Raw genomic sequence first — 18719 nt, forward strand, 5'->3', positions numbered from 1 at the left:
AAAGCAGATTCATTTTCCAAATACAGCGGGGGTACCAAACAGACACCCACACTGATTTATGATGACCACCACGAAGGTCCAGGACGCAGGAACTATACGAGCTCAGAAATGTCAGCCAAGCCACACAGAGCTGCTCTTCCATTAAAACATAAGTCATCTCCATACAAGGTAACAGTAGAGAACGGTCAGTACAAAACCCTTGAGAGGTTGTAATTTTGGATGTCCAGGGTTACAACTGCAGTGGAACCATTTGCAAATGTCATTTCAAGGTTTATTATTTCAAAAGCATTGTTTTATTTTTTTTTTTTTTGCATTGTTTTATTTAGATTGACTGTAATCTAAAATTCACCATTCATTCCTGTATAGTATAAAAGAAACACTGCACATCTATTTCAGAGCCTAGAACAAGCAAACATGCCAAATACACAAAATGAATCCTAAGAAGTTAAGTCCATATCAGAAGTGAGGATGAAATTCATCCATTTGTTCTGTTTTCTGTCACATATTAACTTTTAAATTTTTGGATAATATAGGGGCACCTGAGTGGCTCAATCGGTTAAGTGTCTCTTTTTTTTTTTTTTTTTTTTAAGTGTCTGACTCTTGATTTCAGCTCAGGTCAAGACCTCAAGCTCATGAGATTGAGCCCCACTCCAGACTATGCACTGAGCGTGGAATCTGCTTAAGATTCTCTCTGGGGCACCTGGATGTCTCAGTAGTTGAGCATCTGCCTTTGGCTCAGGTCGTCTATCCAGGGTCCCGGGATCAAGTCCCACATCGGGCTCCCCAGAGGGAGCTTGCTTCTCCCTCTGACTATGTCCCTGCCTTTCTCCGTGTGTCTCTCATGAATAAATGAATAAAATCTTAAAAAAAAAAAAAAAAAAAAAGATTCTCTCTCTGCCCTTCCCCACCCTCGCAAGCACATGCCTCTCTCAATCTCGGTTAAAAAAAATTTTTTGAATAATAAACCGAAGATATTTCAGTTTTAAACAAGCACACACATACATACACACACTTCACACAAAATCTAACCATAATTTTTCCATCTGGATAAATAGAAAGTTCTACTGAGAGACAAAAGCAAGAACTAAGAAAGAAGCCACATTAGAAATGACAAATGGCAGAGACAAGATTTATAATATTTTATTCAACAAATAAAGTGAGAGCCATAATGTAGCAGGCACTGGTCCAGATGCCACTTTCCTTCCAGCCAGTCATGTTGCAGAAATAACAACAGGCCAAACCTCCAAATATGACATTGACAAAAAACAGAAGTTTGAAAAAAGCAAGATTAAGACAAGAGTGATAATATTTGGGGGGGTGGGAGTCTGGAAACATAAAACTCTATGAAGACATCATAGGAAACAATCACTTCAATCTTTAGTTGCCAGGTCCTTGAAATGTTACCAGACAAAAAACCCTACATTCAAATACCTGTGTGCATGTGGAAAAGCAGACCCTGGCCCAGAGCCCACGCCCTGCCATCACACCGTCCCAAAACAGTACCGGGGTCAGCTGCTGGGGGAAGCCTGGCCAGCTGATCACCTCTCTGCTCTCTGTGAGAGCAAGATCTGTGGTGACTCCAGTACCATTTTCCTGACATTAACCAGAGAGGAAAGGCAGCAACAGGGAAACGTCACTGACCTGATAAATTTGGACTCCACAGGGTCATAGAGAGACATGAGCACTTCAGCATCTTCTCCGATTTTACAAACCACATTTTTGAGGTTGACAAACAAGGCCAGAGAAGGGGTGGCAGCAAACTTAGCTTGTCTGTTAATATCTATGTTCTGCTTTTGGGACTGTAAGTAGAAATAAAACAGAAAGTTGACATGAGCAATACTCACCACTAACCCTCACTTTCTTTATTCTCGACAGAATAGGAAACCCTGCAACCAGTTGGCATAACACAGCAAAGCCACGAGTCACTTACTTCCCTGTCCCAGTTGGGAGTTCTCAGCCCATGCACGCACCCAGCTGAAAGTAACTACACCCAGGGCAAAGGTCGCAATCCCGTAAGAGTTTGTACTGAGTACTGACTTCAGATACTCAAGTGTCTAATCAATCAATCACAATAGTGTTTACATGCATAGTTGCTTAATTTTTGTTTCTCCATTAGGCTAAATCCTCCGAGGATCTTTCTGTCTTATTCATCGTTATGTCCTCAGTATGTGGCACACAGCAGGTGCTCAATAAAGACCTGCTGAATGAATGGCTGACTCAATCAATCGATTTCTGAGTATCTGTTCTACAGAAGATCCCATTAAAGACCAGGGAAGATAAAAAAGATCAATAAGACATTTGTTCCCTGCCCTCATCAAGCTTAGAATATGTTGCTCCCTGGGCTCCTATCAAAGAGGAAATGCAGAATCAAGTACTGTTTCCCAGGAGATGAGAAAACAAAGTCAATGTCATTAAGATCTTGCCTCCTAGGACAAAGCAGAGTGCCATACAACCCTCCCCATCAAGGAATGAAATCCATTCTGGCCCTCAGCAGCCTGTTTTGATGCCTGGCTCCTTTCCATTCATCACTGTATGAAATATATGGTTTAGTTGTGCCTTTTGGGGGGTTTTCTAGTGCAAATTCTGGGCTTCACTGGTGTTTTATTAATGTTGAAAACCGTTTCTGAGCAAAGATACTCCAAAAGTCAATGGCACGTTACAGAAAAAACAGAACTTACTTTTTCTTCTTGCAATCTTTCCTCCACTTGTTTAGAAGCTATTTCATGAGCTCTAAAGAGACTAATCGTGCTAGTTAGTTCTGGATCCAAAATATTCCCGTCTTCATCTCTCACCACCAAGTCCAGATCGAGAATTCTAGAATAACAAGAATTCAGAACTTCATAGGCTTTGAATTCCTTGATTCCTTGACACAATTTTGGTCCCATCAACTGAGCACAGTTGAAAACGTCATAGAAAGTCAGGATCACCAGAAATATTATGCACCACTCACTTTAACTTAAAAACATATTCCAATGGAATTAAAAAAAAAAAAAAATTACTCGGGCTCCTGGCAGGCTCAGTCAGTAGAGCATGTGACTCTCGATCTCAGGGTTGTGTGAGCCCCACATTGGGTGTAGAAATTACTTAAAAATAGAATCTTAAAAAAAAAAAATTACTCAATTTTTACTTCTTTTGCAGTAATGACTTTGACTTCAAGTTAGAACTTTCACAGATGTACACAACCCAAAGAAGCGTATGTTACTATTATGTGAACAACATGAACAGTTTAAAGCACACACATGCTATACATATTTGGGGGAGGGGTGTGTGTGTGTGTGTGTGTGTGTATATATAGCATATATAGATCTAATATACACACACATATATGTATATATATATATACACACATACATATATATATATGTATATATATATATACATTTACATATGCAGTGACATACAAATACATGTGCCCAAATAGTTAAAATTGGTGGTTGTGACATCATCACTGAGCTGGGGAGAAGAGGAAGGGGGTTAGAGCTGGAGCATGGGCATACCCACCCTTCCGTTCTGGTAAATTCTATCACACAGCTTTTCTTCTACCTGCAGTCAGTTCTAATCCTAAAATTAGTCCATCAGAAGATCCTCAACAAAGACATTCTATTGTGTTTCGACACCAAACATGTGGATGTTATCCACAATAACATTAAGCAACTTTCTGGCCAGATGGCTAGATGTAGTAGCCAACTTAAAACACGAGCAGCATCTGTCTAATAAATCTGTCCATCTAAATCTGGAAATGTTTTTTTAGCAACATTCTCTGTTTCCCCAAATCCAACAAAATCGTTAAGTGATTTTTAGCACAATTTTTATTTAAAGAATAAACAAAGACCATTATGTAAAGAAAGAAACCAGGAGCTGTGCTATCTGATGTGTTATGGTTTTCTTTTTAATAAGATATGAGGATCTTAACCACCGATGGCTTATACTTTGCCTTTGGGATTTTCTTCCTGCAATTAACAAGTCTATAGAAGCAGGAAACTTTCAGGTTTTTTTTTTTAACCATTCGGCAAGGTAAAGAGTCTGCTGAAAGAAAGATAAATTTCAATTAAATAATGCCTTTAGCGGTTACAATTTGAAGAAAGTTGACTTGGTAATAAAGATTCCAACCAGACAAACTCGTCCCTGACTTCTCTTCCCTGAAGGTCACACACCTTAACACTGGATAGGAGTCTGATACCGTGTCACACAGGATTCATTCTGAGAGATACGCTGGGCCACTGCACCATTTGCAAAGCAGTCACAAAGACCTTGTTTTTTCCCTGTGAATATCTATTGAACAAATCCACTGATGGTGAGGCAGAGCCAACTGGGCCTGTCAGCAACATGAGGGTAAACAGGCTTTTAAACAAATAGTCAGAGGCTTTTCGCTCTGCATGAAAACAGCTCAGTAGTTGCAATGATTGTGGGGTGCCGCAAGAGCAAAAGAAAGACATTTTTTTAAAGGCTTTTAGGCTCTCATCAGTTGTCTCTGTAACATATTTCTCTAATGAGGTAAAGCCCCTCTCCCAAATTTTACTGCTCATAGAAGCCCTGAACCTGTCCCTGGGGAGGAGTCAGTGCTGGTATGGGCGGGGTCAATGCTAATGAGGTAGGGAGAGAATCCTTGTGTGGGCGGGACCCTGCTGCGTGGGTGGGGCCAATGCTAATGAGGTAGGGAGGAATCCTTTGTGTGGGCAGGGCCCTGCTGTGTGGATGGGGCACTGTCGGGTGTGGGCGGAGTCAATGCTAATGAGGCAGGGAGGAAGCCTCCCTTATGTGGGCAGGGTCCTGCTGTGTAGGTGGGGCCCTGCCGGGTGTGGGCGGGGCCAATGCTAATGAGGCAGGGAGGAAGCCTCCCTTGTGTGGGCAGGGCCCTGCTGTGTGGGTGGGGCCCTGCCGGGTGTGGGCGGGGCCAATGCTAATGAAGCAGGGAGGAAGCCTTCCTTGTGTGGGCAGGGCCCTGTGTGGGTGGAGCCCTGCTGGTATGGGCGGGGCCAATACCAGTGTGGGTGGAGTCAATGCTAATGAGGCAGGGAGAATCCTTTGTGTGGGTGGGGCCCTGGTGGCATGGGCGGGGTCAGTGCCAGTGTGGGTGGAGTCTATGCTAATGAGGTCAGGAGGAAATCCTTTCTTCTACAAGGTGGATCCCTGCTGGTGGAAGCAGGGATACAAAGCACCTGGCTTTAGAAGGGGCCAGAAGTGCCACACAGAATCATGCTCTCTGAGGAACAGAGGCCCAGGCTATATACCAGCCTGCTGCATGCATCCTGCCATGTGCTCCTCACCTCACTCCTGCCTGGACAGATGGCAGACTCTTTTCACAAAAGAAGAAACCTAAGCTCAGAGAAACATCTAGAAGAACCAGAAGAACCCAGAGCCTGGATTCTGAGCCAGAACCCTCTCATGACAGAGTCCATGCTCCTTCCAGAACGCCACATGGAAACTGGTACAGGGATCTTCTTCATGCCAACCATTCTGTTTTTCTCAGCAACCAGAGCTAAGGTGGCTCTGAATCCACAGTTCGTTTCCACTATGAAGGTAGATCTTAGTACAGCAAGAGGGCAAAAAAAAATGTCTTATTAAGGATTGTATTTTCCATCAAAGTAGTAAATTATGTCTTGAAGCACTTCCTTTCTTACCTAGGTTATTCCATGACATAATGACTTTGGTTGCTTCCCACAGCCAAATTAAGCAGGTGGTTTCTGAACATAAGTTCAAAATACAATAGTCCAATAGAAAACAGAATCAAAAGCTCTAAAAATCTGGTATTTTAATAAGCAGGTGCTCATAACATGGGTTTCCCTGCAATATATCTAATAACCTACGCCCAGAAGTCTCTAATAAATTTCGAGGTGGGGGGAGGGGGACACCTGTAGCCTTTTTAATTCAAATACTATATCAAACTAATGTTGTTTCTAGAGACTTTCCATATTAGAAAGGATGAAGTACTAAAAAGTAAAATGTTGTAACTCTGATTTTACAGAAAGGTTCTCTAGTTTACCCAGGGCATCCTTCAGCTGAATGGCTAGGAGCAAACCTCTCCCATTCTCTGCATACCATCCTAACATGTAAAATGAGAGGTTTGGACTAACCCAGAAGTTTCCCCAATCTGCTGCCCAGCATGGTCCAACCCTATTTTTAAAAACTGAGATTTCCTGCCAGCATTCCACATATTAGAAATCAGAATCATAAGGAGTGGGTCCCACAGTTCTATTATTTTGAAAGCTCTCCAAGTGATTTTGATATAGACCAGCATCTGGGAATCATGTGACCAGGATAATTTTTAAGGCTTCTTGCAGCTCTGACGTTACATGAATAACCAAATCGTTATCCCGTGGGAAAGGGCGTGGCTTCACTCCAGTTACAGACTTGGCATAATCAGAATGAAGCAGTTCACCCCTGCTGGGCGTCAGGAAGGTTTCTGAACACTGGAACTCATGGTGCTGTGGGGAAGGGAGTGCACCACTGCCGAGGGCAGTCAAGCAGAGCTCAGTGGAGGCTCACTGTAGATGGGAACTTTGCAAAAAGACATCCTTACACAAGGCACATTATGTGTTATTTGAGATTCAGATTTAGCCCGCTGGATTTTGGTGTGCCACACCTGGCACCCCTGCCCTGGTGGCTAAGTTTCAAAGTGACCTCTGATGTCCCTTCCAATTCTTAGAACTTACGATTCCACAGAGAAACCTGGTGCTTGTTATTGCACAAAGTACCCCCACGACTGGACTCGAAGACAAGTACTGTGAGCATTTTCTAATGGGGGAGGGGGGAAGGGGAGTCACGGCACTGTCACCACCGGAAGAGTGAAAATGACAGACTGCCCCAGCTCCTTGGAGACAAGAACAAGTTTCGACAATGACTCTGAAAACTGATTTTTAGAATCCAAAAGAAAATAACCTATCCTTTTAAAAATGAAAACTATGCCCTTATTTTGATGTTAGACATTTTTTTATGATAAAATATGATTTTAGCCTCCTCGAGGCTTACAGTAATGTTATTATATTGGATAACTTAAGCATGAAATCATCTTTCACATAAACAAACCTGTTTCCATAATCAATTTTGGCAGTGACCTTCTTCTTCAGCTCTTTGAGCTCATCCTGTGGCAGAGTTCCAGATAGAATCTGCGATCGCCATTCGATAAGGTCGTAGATCATGTGCCGCACACTTCGAAACATCTCCCTGTTGTCTTGCTACACAGAGGGGAGAAATGCCAAGTATAAAGCTTTTGGTATAAAAAAAGCACTGTAGACTGTTTTTCAAATACACATGTAGTATATACTTTATATGATGGGATTCAATCAATATCAGAAGATGTTTTTAGCATGGAACGGGAGCACATGATATGGAGTCTGATTCCTATCAGGCACTAAAAGATCAAAAATATAAGAAGTAATGCACAATCTTCAATACTCCATCTGACATTCCAGAGTATGTGCCACTGAATCAAGAAGTTAACCAGAGCAGGGTCTGGATGTGGAGCTGCAAACACAGCCCAAGAGCTTCTAGTAGGTAGCCCGTGGATAGGCAACTCTGAAACTCCCACAGAATCAGCGTGAGCCTACAGATCTTGCCATGGAGTCTTCACTACTGAAGACTGTGCCCTGTGCCATCCTTGGCATACCAGGCAACTGGGTGTATTGTCAGCTGAGCTGTAGGGAACAGCATCACACTGGGCCCCCACACACTGTGCTTTTTTCAGTGCACACACAGCAGTTCTGCTAGGAGTAAAATCTCAATCTACAAGCTCTCCGTGCATTTACCTCAAAAGGAAAACATGAAAAAATTCACATTTTTATCACTCTCTCTATATTTTAAGGGAGCTGATGGTATAAAAAAAAAAAAACAACAAAAAGCAAGAGTTTTGCAACAGCTGAGAGTACAATTCATCAAGGGAATTAGGGATTACCCCTTAACTCCTAAAAGAAGCCAGTGGTTCCCTCTATGAAAAGAAATCTAGCAGACACTTAATTTGAAAAATTCTAAACATGGCCCCTACAAATATTAAAATGTGGCCATTGCTGCTTTTTAAAATAACTTCTGCTTGGGGTGCCTGTGTGGCTCAGTTGGTTAAGCATCTGCCTTTGGCTCAGGTCATGATCTCAGGGTCCTGGGATCGAGCCCCAAGTTGGGCTCCCAAGTCAACAGGGAATCTGTTTCTCCCCCTCCTCCCTGCTGTGCTCTCTCTCTTGCTATCTGTCTCTCTCTCTCTCTCAAATAAATAAAATCTTTAAAAAAATAACTTCTGCTGCACATATATGTGAACCTTTCATCCCACTATTTCTAGCATGTGACCTTTTTTCTAGCAATTTCTAAGATCCTTACCACCAACCTGTCATAGAACACCCAACAGACTCTTCTGTACCCCACAAGCTCCTCTTTATAGCATCATCCTCATGTTAATTTCTTAAGTAACAAGCAAATAGCCAAACGTAATGGTTTATTTCACAACTAGGTTTGTTTCCTCTTACTAATTCATTTTTCTAAAGCCTATCAAATATCTAAGCTCCGTGATATTTTGCTAACTTGTCTACAATCAAGGAGCATAGCAAAAAAACAATTCACAGAAAGATACCATAAGGGATTTCTTCTTCTAGCTTTGTGCAAATCCAACAATGCAAATCCACAAGAGGCAAACCTACATTTCTAAAAAGGAAACCAAGGTGACCGCAGGCCAGGCATGCCTATCCCAAGCGGAAAGGCTAGCACCATGCCCACTAACGGATCAGTCAGCATCAGTCCTGTTTGTTTTGCTGCCATATTTTTGTTTAAAAATTGCTAAGTTGAACATGAAAGACCGACTACAAAATTGCTCAGATTTACACAAAACATTCATGGCTAACTTTACGCTTTTCGGTTTTTGAGAACATTTGATGACCAATTACTGCAACTGCTTATTACTGTGCATTTACAAGAAACCACTGTATAATCAAAAACAACAAGCCTGCCCAGAGAGCAGCTGTGGGACTTTTGCAAGTTTTCTGTGTTCCCAAGAAATCGATGCAGTGACTTTCCTCCAGAGCCCTTGCTTTGTGCTGACAACATTAGCATATGAGAAATCAACACTCTGAATAGAAATACGGGCTTAACAAAAGGTAATCTTCTGCAAATATGAATTTATGTGCAAAGAAATGCCCAGAGGGAATAGAAAATGGAAGATGTCAGAGTCTCAACCTCCCTGCGTTAATAAGGCTTCTTCTATGATTGGGAGAACCGGACAGTTGCACAACGGAGCCAAGATGTAAATGCCTTCCCTACCTCTGTAACAGGCACACTTAGGTCTAGAAGACTATGTGGTTTTACTCCAACAATAAGAGACAGACAATGCAAAAAATAAATAAATAAATAAACAGCAATTGCTCTCTACTGCATCCATAAATGAGCACTCCTCACAGCTTAAAAGCAGATTTTAGTTTTCATGATCAAAATATAAACGCTGGGGGTTACATCAGTGCAGACTCCCTAATCCTGTCTTCCAAAGCACTCAAGCAGCCCTTCTCCTGTTTTAGCACAAGGAGGGTGAAATCCTTGGCCCTTCCTTTTACCAATCACTGCTTTGTCACAGTGAGCATGGCTGTACCCCAACACAAAGCAGATCCAAGAGGACAATGCCCCCCGCCCAGGGTGGCCAGAATAATGGGCCTTGAGTATGACTCAGTCCCAGGAGTTCTGCTTTTGAGGTTCCCAGGGAAAGGGGAAAAAAATATCCCATTGGTACAGCAAGGTCCAAAAAGACCATTCTCTATTTTTGAGCTTGGATGCAACATCCCGTTTGCTCACCACGTAGAGCTGTCTCCAGATGGTGGACCACTCTCGGAGTGTCGTGGTGACTTCCTGTATGAGTGGGAGGTCGCCTGGGATGACCGTTTCATGTTGCCTAAGGAGAAGGAGGAAAGGACAGCCAAGTTCATGGTTTCAATGGAGTCTGCAAGTTGTACCTTGTAAATTACAAATCTAGTCCACAGAATTAAATATTTAAGCCAATGGAGAGAAAATATACAAGTAAGACTGTGTCCACACATAGGAATACACACACCTCTAAGAACGACAGGTAATATTTGTACAGAACCTGAGTGTGTTCATGTATTACCCTACAAGGAAAGGCGTCTACCTCATGTGTCAAGGTAAGATGAAGGAGGCAAATAATATCCCATTGAAAGTCTTCAAAACGTCAAGGTCTGAGAGTACATTCGTAATATGTGTACCCATCTATCTTATAGATGCCATAAATTATAACCAATCTGTGTGGCATTAAAAGGCAGGTTTGAGTTAAGATGATTTTTACATTTCCATCATGCATAAAACTCATTATATGGTAATACATGAAGCAGTTATCCTTGGTTGAAATACAAATGAGGCGACAGCTCTCAAATGCTCTCAAAAGTCCAGAGATACTTTATCTGATCCCAACACTTGGATTATCCTTTCCCTTTTCTCTGCACCTGGAAAGGTGAACCCTTGACTTATTCTTAACTTGCTATCTATTTATGCTTTTTTTTTAAAATCATATCAGCCATTGATCGTTTTCTGGTCACATACTCTGCATCAGGCCCGATGATGAAGAAGACTCAGAACCCTTGAGACCAAGTAAGAGATTGAAAGGTGGGTTGTAAAATTAGGCCACCTGGCCCCAGAGGTCCCGAACAGACAGGACTCCAACCACCATGGAATGTCCTGGGATTCCGAGACAGGTTCCACCTACATATCTTGATTTGGCTGGAGCTGAGATCAGTGGGTAGGACTCTTGGTTTGGCTCACAGAGGGGTTTAGGCCTGCAATAGCCCACTGATGGTGGGGACTCTCAAAGGAAGAAACCGTGAAGTCCTTGAGAGAAAATCAGTCTCTGTGGACAGGGCTGGCCACATGTAGCACCTAGAGCAACAGGAATCGGATGTCTGAGGCAGGGGTGCATATGAGACCCCCCACCCCCACCCCTTTTAGGAATTTCCCTCTCATGGAACATTATCAGTGTCTATTACAGAATGTGGTCATTACAGCAGCCCTGCCAAGCCTGTCACCAAGGTTCCCAGTAAGGATCCTGATGAAAATGTGGTTCATTACACTCTGCAATACCATCCTTAGAAAGCCTCTGGGAGGATTTCTCTTCTCTCACAGGGTGAGCATATGTGTCAGCAACTGCGATGCTTCTGTCCTCCAGATCCTGTTTCATGCTGAGTCCACTGGGCTCTTGCACTGGCTTGCAGAAGCTTGGAGCTCAACGAGATGGCCCTGCTTGCACTATGACTAGAGGGCCTCGATGCTCATCCCCTGTCCTGGTCTCAGTTCTGGATCCTTCTCACTTCCTCCCTCTTTGCAGGCCTGATCTGTCCCTGGAACTAACGTGCCAACTGGCTCTAATGTATCTGATCTGGCTGTGTTGTATTATCATCTCTGTATCCACCTCACTACCTGCAAGCAGTAGGCAATGTACAAACCCAACAACAGCTGCCTCAGTAAGACCTACGGAGAGAACATCATACAGGGCACATGGAAGAAAGGCCAGGACACAGCAGACACTTGGCCAATGGTGGTGGCTCCTTAGTTACTTGGCTCTAAATGATCAAGGGGGGAACAAGTCAGGGCTGGAGGCCCTGATCTGAGCATCACCCACAGAGAGGAAACACAACAACATAGGCACCCTCAAACGGAAGGGCAAGAGAAGGCTAGGAGACAGGCAAGGAGAGCCCCCTGGGAGCAGTGGGCAGGGGGGACATAGGTTATAATGGCAGCAACAGAAATAGACAAGGAGCTTCAGTGAAGGGGACAGCCATGTGTCCAAGACTGTAGGAAAGAGCCAGAAGAGCAGCCCTGACACTGGAAGCTTGGAAATCAGGAGGCGCTTGCAGCCATGGGAGCGTGGAAGAGGGGACAAATGGGAACTGCCTTGGCTAGAGGGAGAAAGGGAATCACTGGCAGCTGGCACACAGCAATGATGTGGGATGTCTGAAAGCAAAGGGAGCACAGAAAGAAGAAACCCTGCAAAAGAGTTGGAGTAATAACCCTGGAGAGCAAGGAGGCAGGTGGGGTGGGATGACAGAGTAGCCTGCCCCATAGAGGAGGAAGGATAGAGGGTAGGGGAGGAGAGGGAAGGGGAGGGGAGGGGAGAGCAGGGGAGGGGAAGGGCCACAGATCTCCAGAGGAAAGGAGGAGCAGTGAGACCACCTGTCAAGTCTGAAGGCAGGAGGGTCTTTACAAGGAGGGAGGCAGAGGGCAGCTGGCATGGGCGGGAGCAGCAGCAGAGCAAACACAGGGAGCCCCAAAGCATCAGCAGGAATGCGTTTTTGAAGTGCTCATGTCCCCAGGACACCATTCACTCGCTCACCCCAGGGCATCTCCAGGAGCCCCAGTAATGGGGGCCAGTGTCTGTCTGTCTGTCTGTCTGCATGGGAGTGACTCCACTCACTGAGAATCAAAATAACCTCCCGTCCACATTACTATGATGCTTCACAATTAGATTCTCCATATATTCTTTTGTATACTCAGGGTGCTTTCTAACAAACATTAATCACAGTCTGACTTCTATATCGATTCTGATACAGAGAAATGTAAAATACAATCAATGCATACTTTATTTCATTATTTCCACAAGAGTCAAAACTCTCCTTTTTTCTTTCCTTCCCTTTAAAATTCTGCACACAAAACATCTAATCTATATATATATATATATATATATATATATATATATACTGTATTACAGGTCATCACCATCTAGGCCTCTAAATTATTTTCTTCATTTTATTTTTTTTTCTTCATTTTAATTATGCATCATGCAACTACAGAACCTGAGCTAGTCCTTTTCATATGTTAAAAGTACAGTGCTTGGGAAGGCAATTTTGTAATCAGCCAAAGAGATGTCATTATGCAGTAATCATATGATTAGTAATTTTATAATTTACATATTTAACTGAGGGTGAAGATGTAGAAGAGACAAAAAAGGAAAACATTTTAATGCTCCTTCTTCCAAGTTCACACCTGGCTATTCATTTGCCATTCCTGCCTAATAGGTTCTCGTTCTATAAAAGTCCTTTTAATGATCTTATACATCAGTTTTATGACCTCTAAGAAACATACATCACAATTAGACAAAATGTAAATTCACACACGTCCCAATTTACCACCTGTTGCTTCACCCTAAACTCCATTTGTGTCATAGCCTGCAAAGTTTTCCAGAAAAATGGACTCGGAGTTGGGGGCTGGAGGCTCTACCGGGTGGGACTGCTGATGGAGAAGCAGAGAGCACTGGACCAACACTACCCAAAATCGACATTGGGTGTAAAGAGCACGACTGCAGGTACAGTGCTGACTTCAGACTTTTCAAAGGTTGAAGGCCATTTTGTACATACGTCTCCATTCCAAGTCCCCTTTTTCACCCCAGAACTCCTGTCCCATCACGGTCACTCACGCCCGCATCCAACCCTGACAGGCCCTGCTATACAGACGATCAGCAAAGCCAAATACAATCATCACGTTTCTTTACTTAAACATTAAGACCAGACTCACCCTTTTCCTTCAACTATGGCTTCTTTAAGATGAATATATGAAGCAGGAAATATACCCTTTGGAGAAAAAAAAAATTGTTTTATTATCAACTTGAATACCAACCAAAAATCAAAAACCACCCTGAAAACGTGCGGATAGGGATGGGTAGACCACTATTAATTCAGCGAGTCTTACAGTAAAGTCTCATATACAACATAGTGGGGAAAAACAGGAAGCATAAACTCAGCCTGATTTTGTTTCATGGAGACTACAGACCTCTCAAAAGGAAGAAAACAGAAGCAATCTGTGTGCAAGGAAAGAAGCGCACAGGGCTTTTTCCTGAATCTTCTCCATAGGACGTACCTTGTGTCCAGGGCTGCCCTTGACATGAGCAGATCAAAAACCAGCGGATGCCTAAAAACAATCTCTGATGATGGTCTTTGACAGTTCTTTCTTTCAAAAAATATAAAATGGCCATCAAAAGTGGACTTCCACCATCATTTATCGTCATGTATGCATCTAGGACTACTTACCTGACCGATTTCTCATCAATCTCCCAACAGAGGGACCATCTGAGAAAACACAGAAAGTGGGCAAATTTTGCCCAAATTCGCAAGACTCCTAGACACCAGCTTCCATTAACACAGAGCTCTGCACTGCCCAAGTGCAGCTCACTTGGGGCCTAGCAGCATGATGTGCCAGGCAGAGTTTCTCAAGGGCAAGTTCAGTGTCAGACACCATCCGTAAAGTGCTAGCAGCTTTACCAAGACTTTCTGTCCTGCTTCCTGAGCAAGCAAAACAGCTCCCTTTGTGACATGAGGCAGAAATGAGCATCTGAAAGCGGGCAGTGGGGCAGGAGGTGCTGGGACCCTGGGCAGCACAGCACAGCCAGACAGAGTTTCCTGTATGAGATTTAGTGCATGCAGCAGAAATCTACTCAGTGGCATTGGTGGTTTCCAGGCACCTGTTGTGTGAACAGGAACTTCTGATTGCGTTTCCCTGGCATCTGGCCCCAAAGGATTTACACAGGAGGACCAGAAACCACAACTACTAATCATGTCAGGAGGGGCATGGGTACCACTGATTCATGTTCCTCCTGCCTACTAGGAAAGCCTGAATTTCACATATAGAAGAATTATCACAGAGATGGCAGCAGTTGTACAGAAAGACAGTGGCCACTGTCAGTGAGCAACAAAAGGGGCCAAAGGGTCCCAAAGCTGGGAGCTTCACCGGGTCCCAGTTGTTTCGGACACCTCCAAATCCCCAGGATGCCTCCAGGAGCAGCACATGTGATGTCAATATCTGCACTCAGATGGAGGGGGGAAGAAAACAAATATGCCAGCCTCGTCCGTGTCCAGAAGCAAAGATACCCCTCCATCTCAGTAAACCTGCTCTGGGGCAGCACAAAGCCAGGGAAGGGAAAAGTAGAAGGCAGAGCGAGGACACACGTGGAGGCTTGAAATGAGCAATCTCTCCAGCTGGGGTAGTTTAAAACTGGTCCAGATGAACTACATCTGTGTGAATAGCTATACAGGGGATGGTTCCAGAACAGTTGGGAGCCTGGATTACTGGGGGCCAAGTCCCTTCTCTGCATTGCCTGGACAGAGCCCACTACAAAAATCATACTATGGGGACAACTGGGTGGCTCAGCGGTTGGGTGGCTGCCTTCAGCTGAGATCGTGATCCCGGGATCTGGGATCCAGTCCCGCATTAGGCTCCTTCAGAGAGGCTGCTTCTCCCTCTGCCTGTGTCTCTGCCATTCTCTCTCTCTCCCTCTCTCTGTGTCTCTCATGAAAACATAAATAAAAATCATTTTTAAAAAAATCATACTATCTTTAAGGGCTTCACAACTGCCTCATCTTCCAATGAGGATTTTAGAAGAAGAAATGAATACAGCCCCACCCAGCTGTACTGCACCAATGATGAGTTCTAAAGCCAGGGAACCCCAGTGAAGGGCAGGAAGGACAGTAGTTCAGGGAGACATGGGGGGTGGGAGGGCACAATGACGATGGTAGAAAGGATCCCAAGCTGCGGAAGGTGGTACCAAATACCAAATAAGCATCAAAGCAAAGTGAACAGTTTGCCTGGGGCGAGCCCAGCACGTGAAGCTCCAGCTATGCTGTGTGGCTATGGAGGGAGACAGTGTCAAGAACCTCCTCCCTTTTTAATAAAATCCTCAACTGTGGCTTTCTCATATAAAAGTAGAGTTTCATCTGCAGGAATACATTCTTTGGGACACCTGGGTGGCTCAGTGGTTGAGCACCTGCCTTCAGCTCAGGTTGTGATCCCAAGGTCCCAGGGTCAAGTCTCACATCAGGTTCCCTGCTGGGAGCTTGCTTCTCCCTCTGCCTGTGTCTCTGCCTCTCTCTGTGTGTCTCTCATGAATAAATAAATAAAATCTTAAAAAAAAAAAAAGCGGGGGGGGGGGGATATATTCATTACAGGAGGGGAGATCGGTGTGAAAATAGAACTTTCCCTGGAGAAATCTATCCCACCACCCACGTGGTTCGAATCCACCTTGTTCAAACCTCAAGTCTCTTGGTCACTGAATGTGTAAGACCCACAGCCCAGTCTGAGGCTGGCAGGGCAGGGTAGGAGGTCCTTGCTCCAATGTGTGGATCTGACTCACCAATACTCCTAACTGCGTCTCTCCTATAAGAACACCACAGCACTATGCCAGAGGAGGGCTGCCCTGCAGCTCAACCTGGGCCCTTCCTAAACGACTTGCCCAGCAGGGCCTGGCTGCAGGGTTTCTGGGGGAAGCAGGGTTTCTTCCCGGAGCAGGCAGGTCCCATGCTTGAGCCACTTAGACTTTGGAAGCCTTAAGTTCCAGGCCCAGGACCACATGAGGAGTCCAGCCCAGTAAGGAGACCATGAGAGGCAATGTTAAGAAATAGAAGTAAAATGAACTGTCTTGTCAAGCCTAAGTAGATATTAAAGTGTGTAAGTTAACATGGACAGAGCTTAATCACAGCTTTAGACTGGACATTATTTCAAAACCATGGAATAAAACAGAAGGGCCATAATTAGGCCATGTGAAGCTAAGAACGGAGAAGCCACCACAGAACTGTGTATGGGAGTGTCCACCACAAGGATCGAGGTGTAATTGCAGGTCCTGGTTTCAGGAGTTCAAACCACCATGCATGCACGCACGCACGCACACACGCACACACGCACGCCTACTGCCCTGGAAAGCAGAACCTTTCTTTTGCAGGCGACTTAGTTTGAAGATAGTCATACCCAAGAGGAAAACCAGCATGCATGAGCTTTGCGAACCTGTTGTCATCAAGGATAATACTAAGACTGAAAATCATGAGTATTTTTTTTTCCTGAAGTCATAATACCAGGTCATTCTCTCCTGCCTCCCACACTTAAAGAGGACCTGATGTTGTACCAGGAAAAGAAGATTGCACCATTCGTGATGACAGGTCAGCAATGCGCCGCAGCCCAGTGGCTCCATCCTGGAAGTAAAGCTGCTGTTTCTGGGTACATGTATTGTTCAAACGAAAAACAATTCGGGGTAGCCCACATGTCAGCCCACATGTGTTTTAGGTTCAGAGAAGGAGATATATAAGGAAACCCCGCAGACACAAATGGGATGGGAATGATCTCCTTTCACAGTGTGGTGAATGAATGGAAAGGCACTGGGGTTCAGAAAAAGGACTTACCTTCTTAGACTTTTTTCGTAAGGTGTAACCTCTGTACCACCCTAAACAAACACAAAGTTACAACAGTTAGAGAAGGAGGAGACATCACAGGGCCCCCACAATACCTTCCTGTCCTGCAGAATTCACTGCCTTGCAGATCCAGGGAGATCACTTTGTCACCAGTAATCAGTAACCCTAACACTGTGGAAATAGACTGGGAGGTTCCAGAATGGGTCTCGAAACCGCCAGGCTAGTGGCCTTAAACACACCGCCAGCTCTCTCATCTCTGTCGGCTGCTGGAGACCCCGAAGCGGTCAATCTGAAGTTAAGCAGCACAGTCCCAGGAGGGAACATCGTCCTAGGGACCACTCATCCCGGAGCGGGCTCCTTGGGGATACACTGCCCTATCTCTCCCTCTAAGTGATGAGGAGAGGCGTCCCTGCCAAGTGCACATACCAGCATCCCCAGATCATCAACAAGTGCCCCACAACAGAGCATCTATTGAGCACTAACTTCCTCCCTCCTCAACCCAGAGACGCTGTGTCCCGGAGCAGCCTGTGATCTCACAGAGAGCTTCTGTGGCAAAGACTCAGCCCTCCACAGGAAGCACCAGGCCCAGAAACATGAACCCACCTAGCCCCTGGGATCTGGCCTAGACTCAAGTTCTCACTGCCTCCATGTGGGGAGGAAGCTAAAGCCAGGCTTTCTATAATAGCTAGCACGATATAAATGCTAACCGGAAGGGGCCATTTGACGGCAGAGCAGCTCCCTTGGCACCTCCCGTCAAGTCGAGGGCAGAAACTGTCCCTGCAGGAGCCCTGGGGGTGCAGGGCCAGTGACCAGCCTCCCAATAGCCCCACCTCGCGTGACGTCCTGGCTGCTTCCTTACACTAGCAAGTCACCCTGGCCACCTTGCTCAGGAAAGTCAATCCAAAGCTCAGACACATTCTAACTCTGCCTACAGGAACACAAGGACCCGGTCTGAGAATTTCAGGAGCACCCCAAAAGTGCAAGTTGGGTAAATTCCCAGAGAATAACCAAATATTAGACTCTTACACAGTATCAGAAACTCAAAGCTCAGAAGCTAGCGATGTCTGAGTGAGCTCAGAAGATTGCCCCGCTAGAGAGCAAATCATGTTACCAACCCGGGGCACGGAGGGTGATCACAGACCAGAAAGTGAAATGAGCAAAGTCCTCAAGGGATTATTAACAGATGCTTTCTAAGCATTCAGAACAGGAGATGGACATTCCCAGGATCCTTGCAAAGACCTAATGGTGACCGCTTGGCTTTCTTGACAATGGGACTCAGAGATCGACTGGGAGCGCTGCAGACGCTAAGTGTCTAGATCTCTGCTGCACATGTGGAGATGATCTCTGAGAGCCATGCTGTCTAAACCTCGCTGGCTCCTGCGTGCCGACCCAGAACCTGCGCCCATCTAGGGCGGCGTTCACAGACATTGCAACAGAGAAAGGGGAAGCCGATGCAGTCACCAGCCCACATCTAGAGCCAAACCAAAGCTATAGTTACTCAGTTTTAAGGACGGTCTTCCGTCCCGTCATTATAGCCTTCCCACATCTTCATTATGATCGTGCCCTTTCTTTTCTGAAACT

General features: G+C 44.9%; 1 protein-coding gene across 2 annotated transcripts in view; it reads right to left on the bottom strand.

The window, feature by feature from the left end:
• Positions 1-18719, bottom strand: part of DOCK1 (dedicator of cytokinesis 1) — a 497787-nt gene that overhangs the window by 415680 nt on the left and 63388 nt on the right. For both annotated transcript variants that reach the window (XM_041744687.1, XM_041744686.1), the window contains exons 3-8: positions 17130-17170; positions 13483-13538; positions 9763-9859; positions 7027-7175; positions 2679-2814; positions 1642-1799 (exon numbers count right to left, since the gene is read on the bottom strand). In XM_041744687.1, coding sequence (XP_041600621.1) covers positions 1642-1799; positions 2679-2814; positions 7027-7175; positions 9763-9859; positions 13483-13538; positions 17130-17170 — 637 coding nt within the window. The remainder of the gene's footprint in view (positions 1-1641; positions 1800-2678; positions 2815-7026; positions 7176-9762; positions 9860-13482; positions 13539-17129; positions 17171-18719) is intronic.

Source organism: Vulpes lagopus, chromosome 2 (assembly GCF_018345385.1).
Source record: "Vulpes lagopus strain Blue_001 chromosome 2, ASM1834538v1, whole genome shotgun sequence".
Classification (NCBI taxonomy): Eukaryota; Metazoa; Chordata; class Mammalia; order Carnivora; family Canidae; genus Vulpes; species Vulpes lagopus.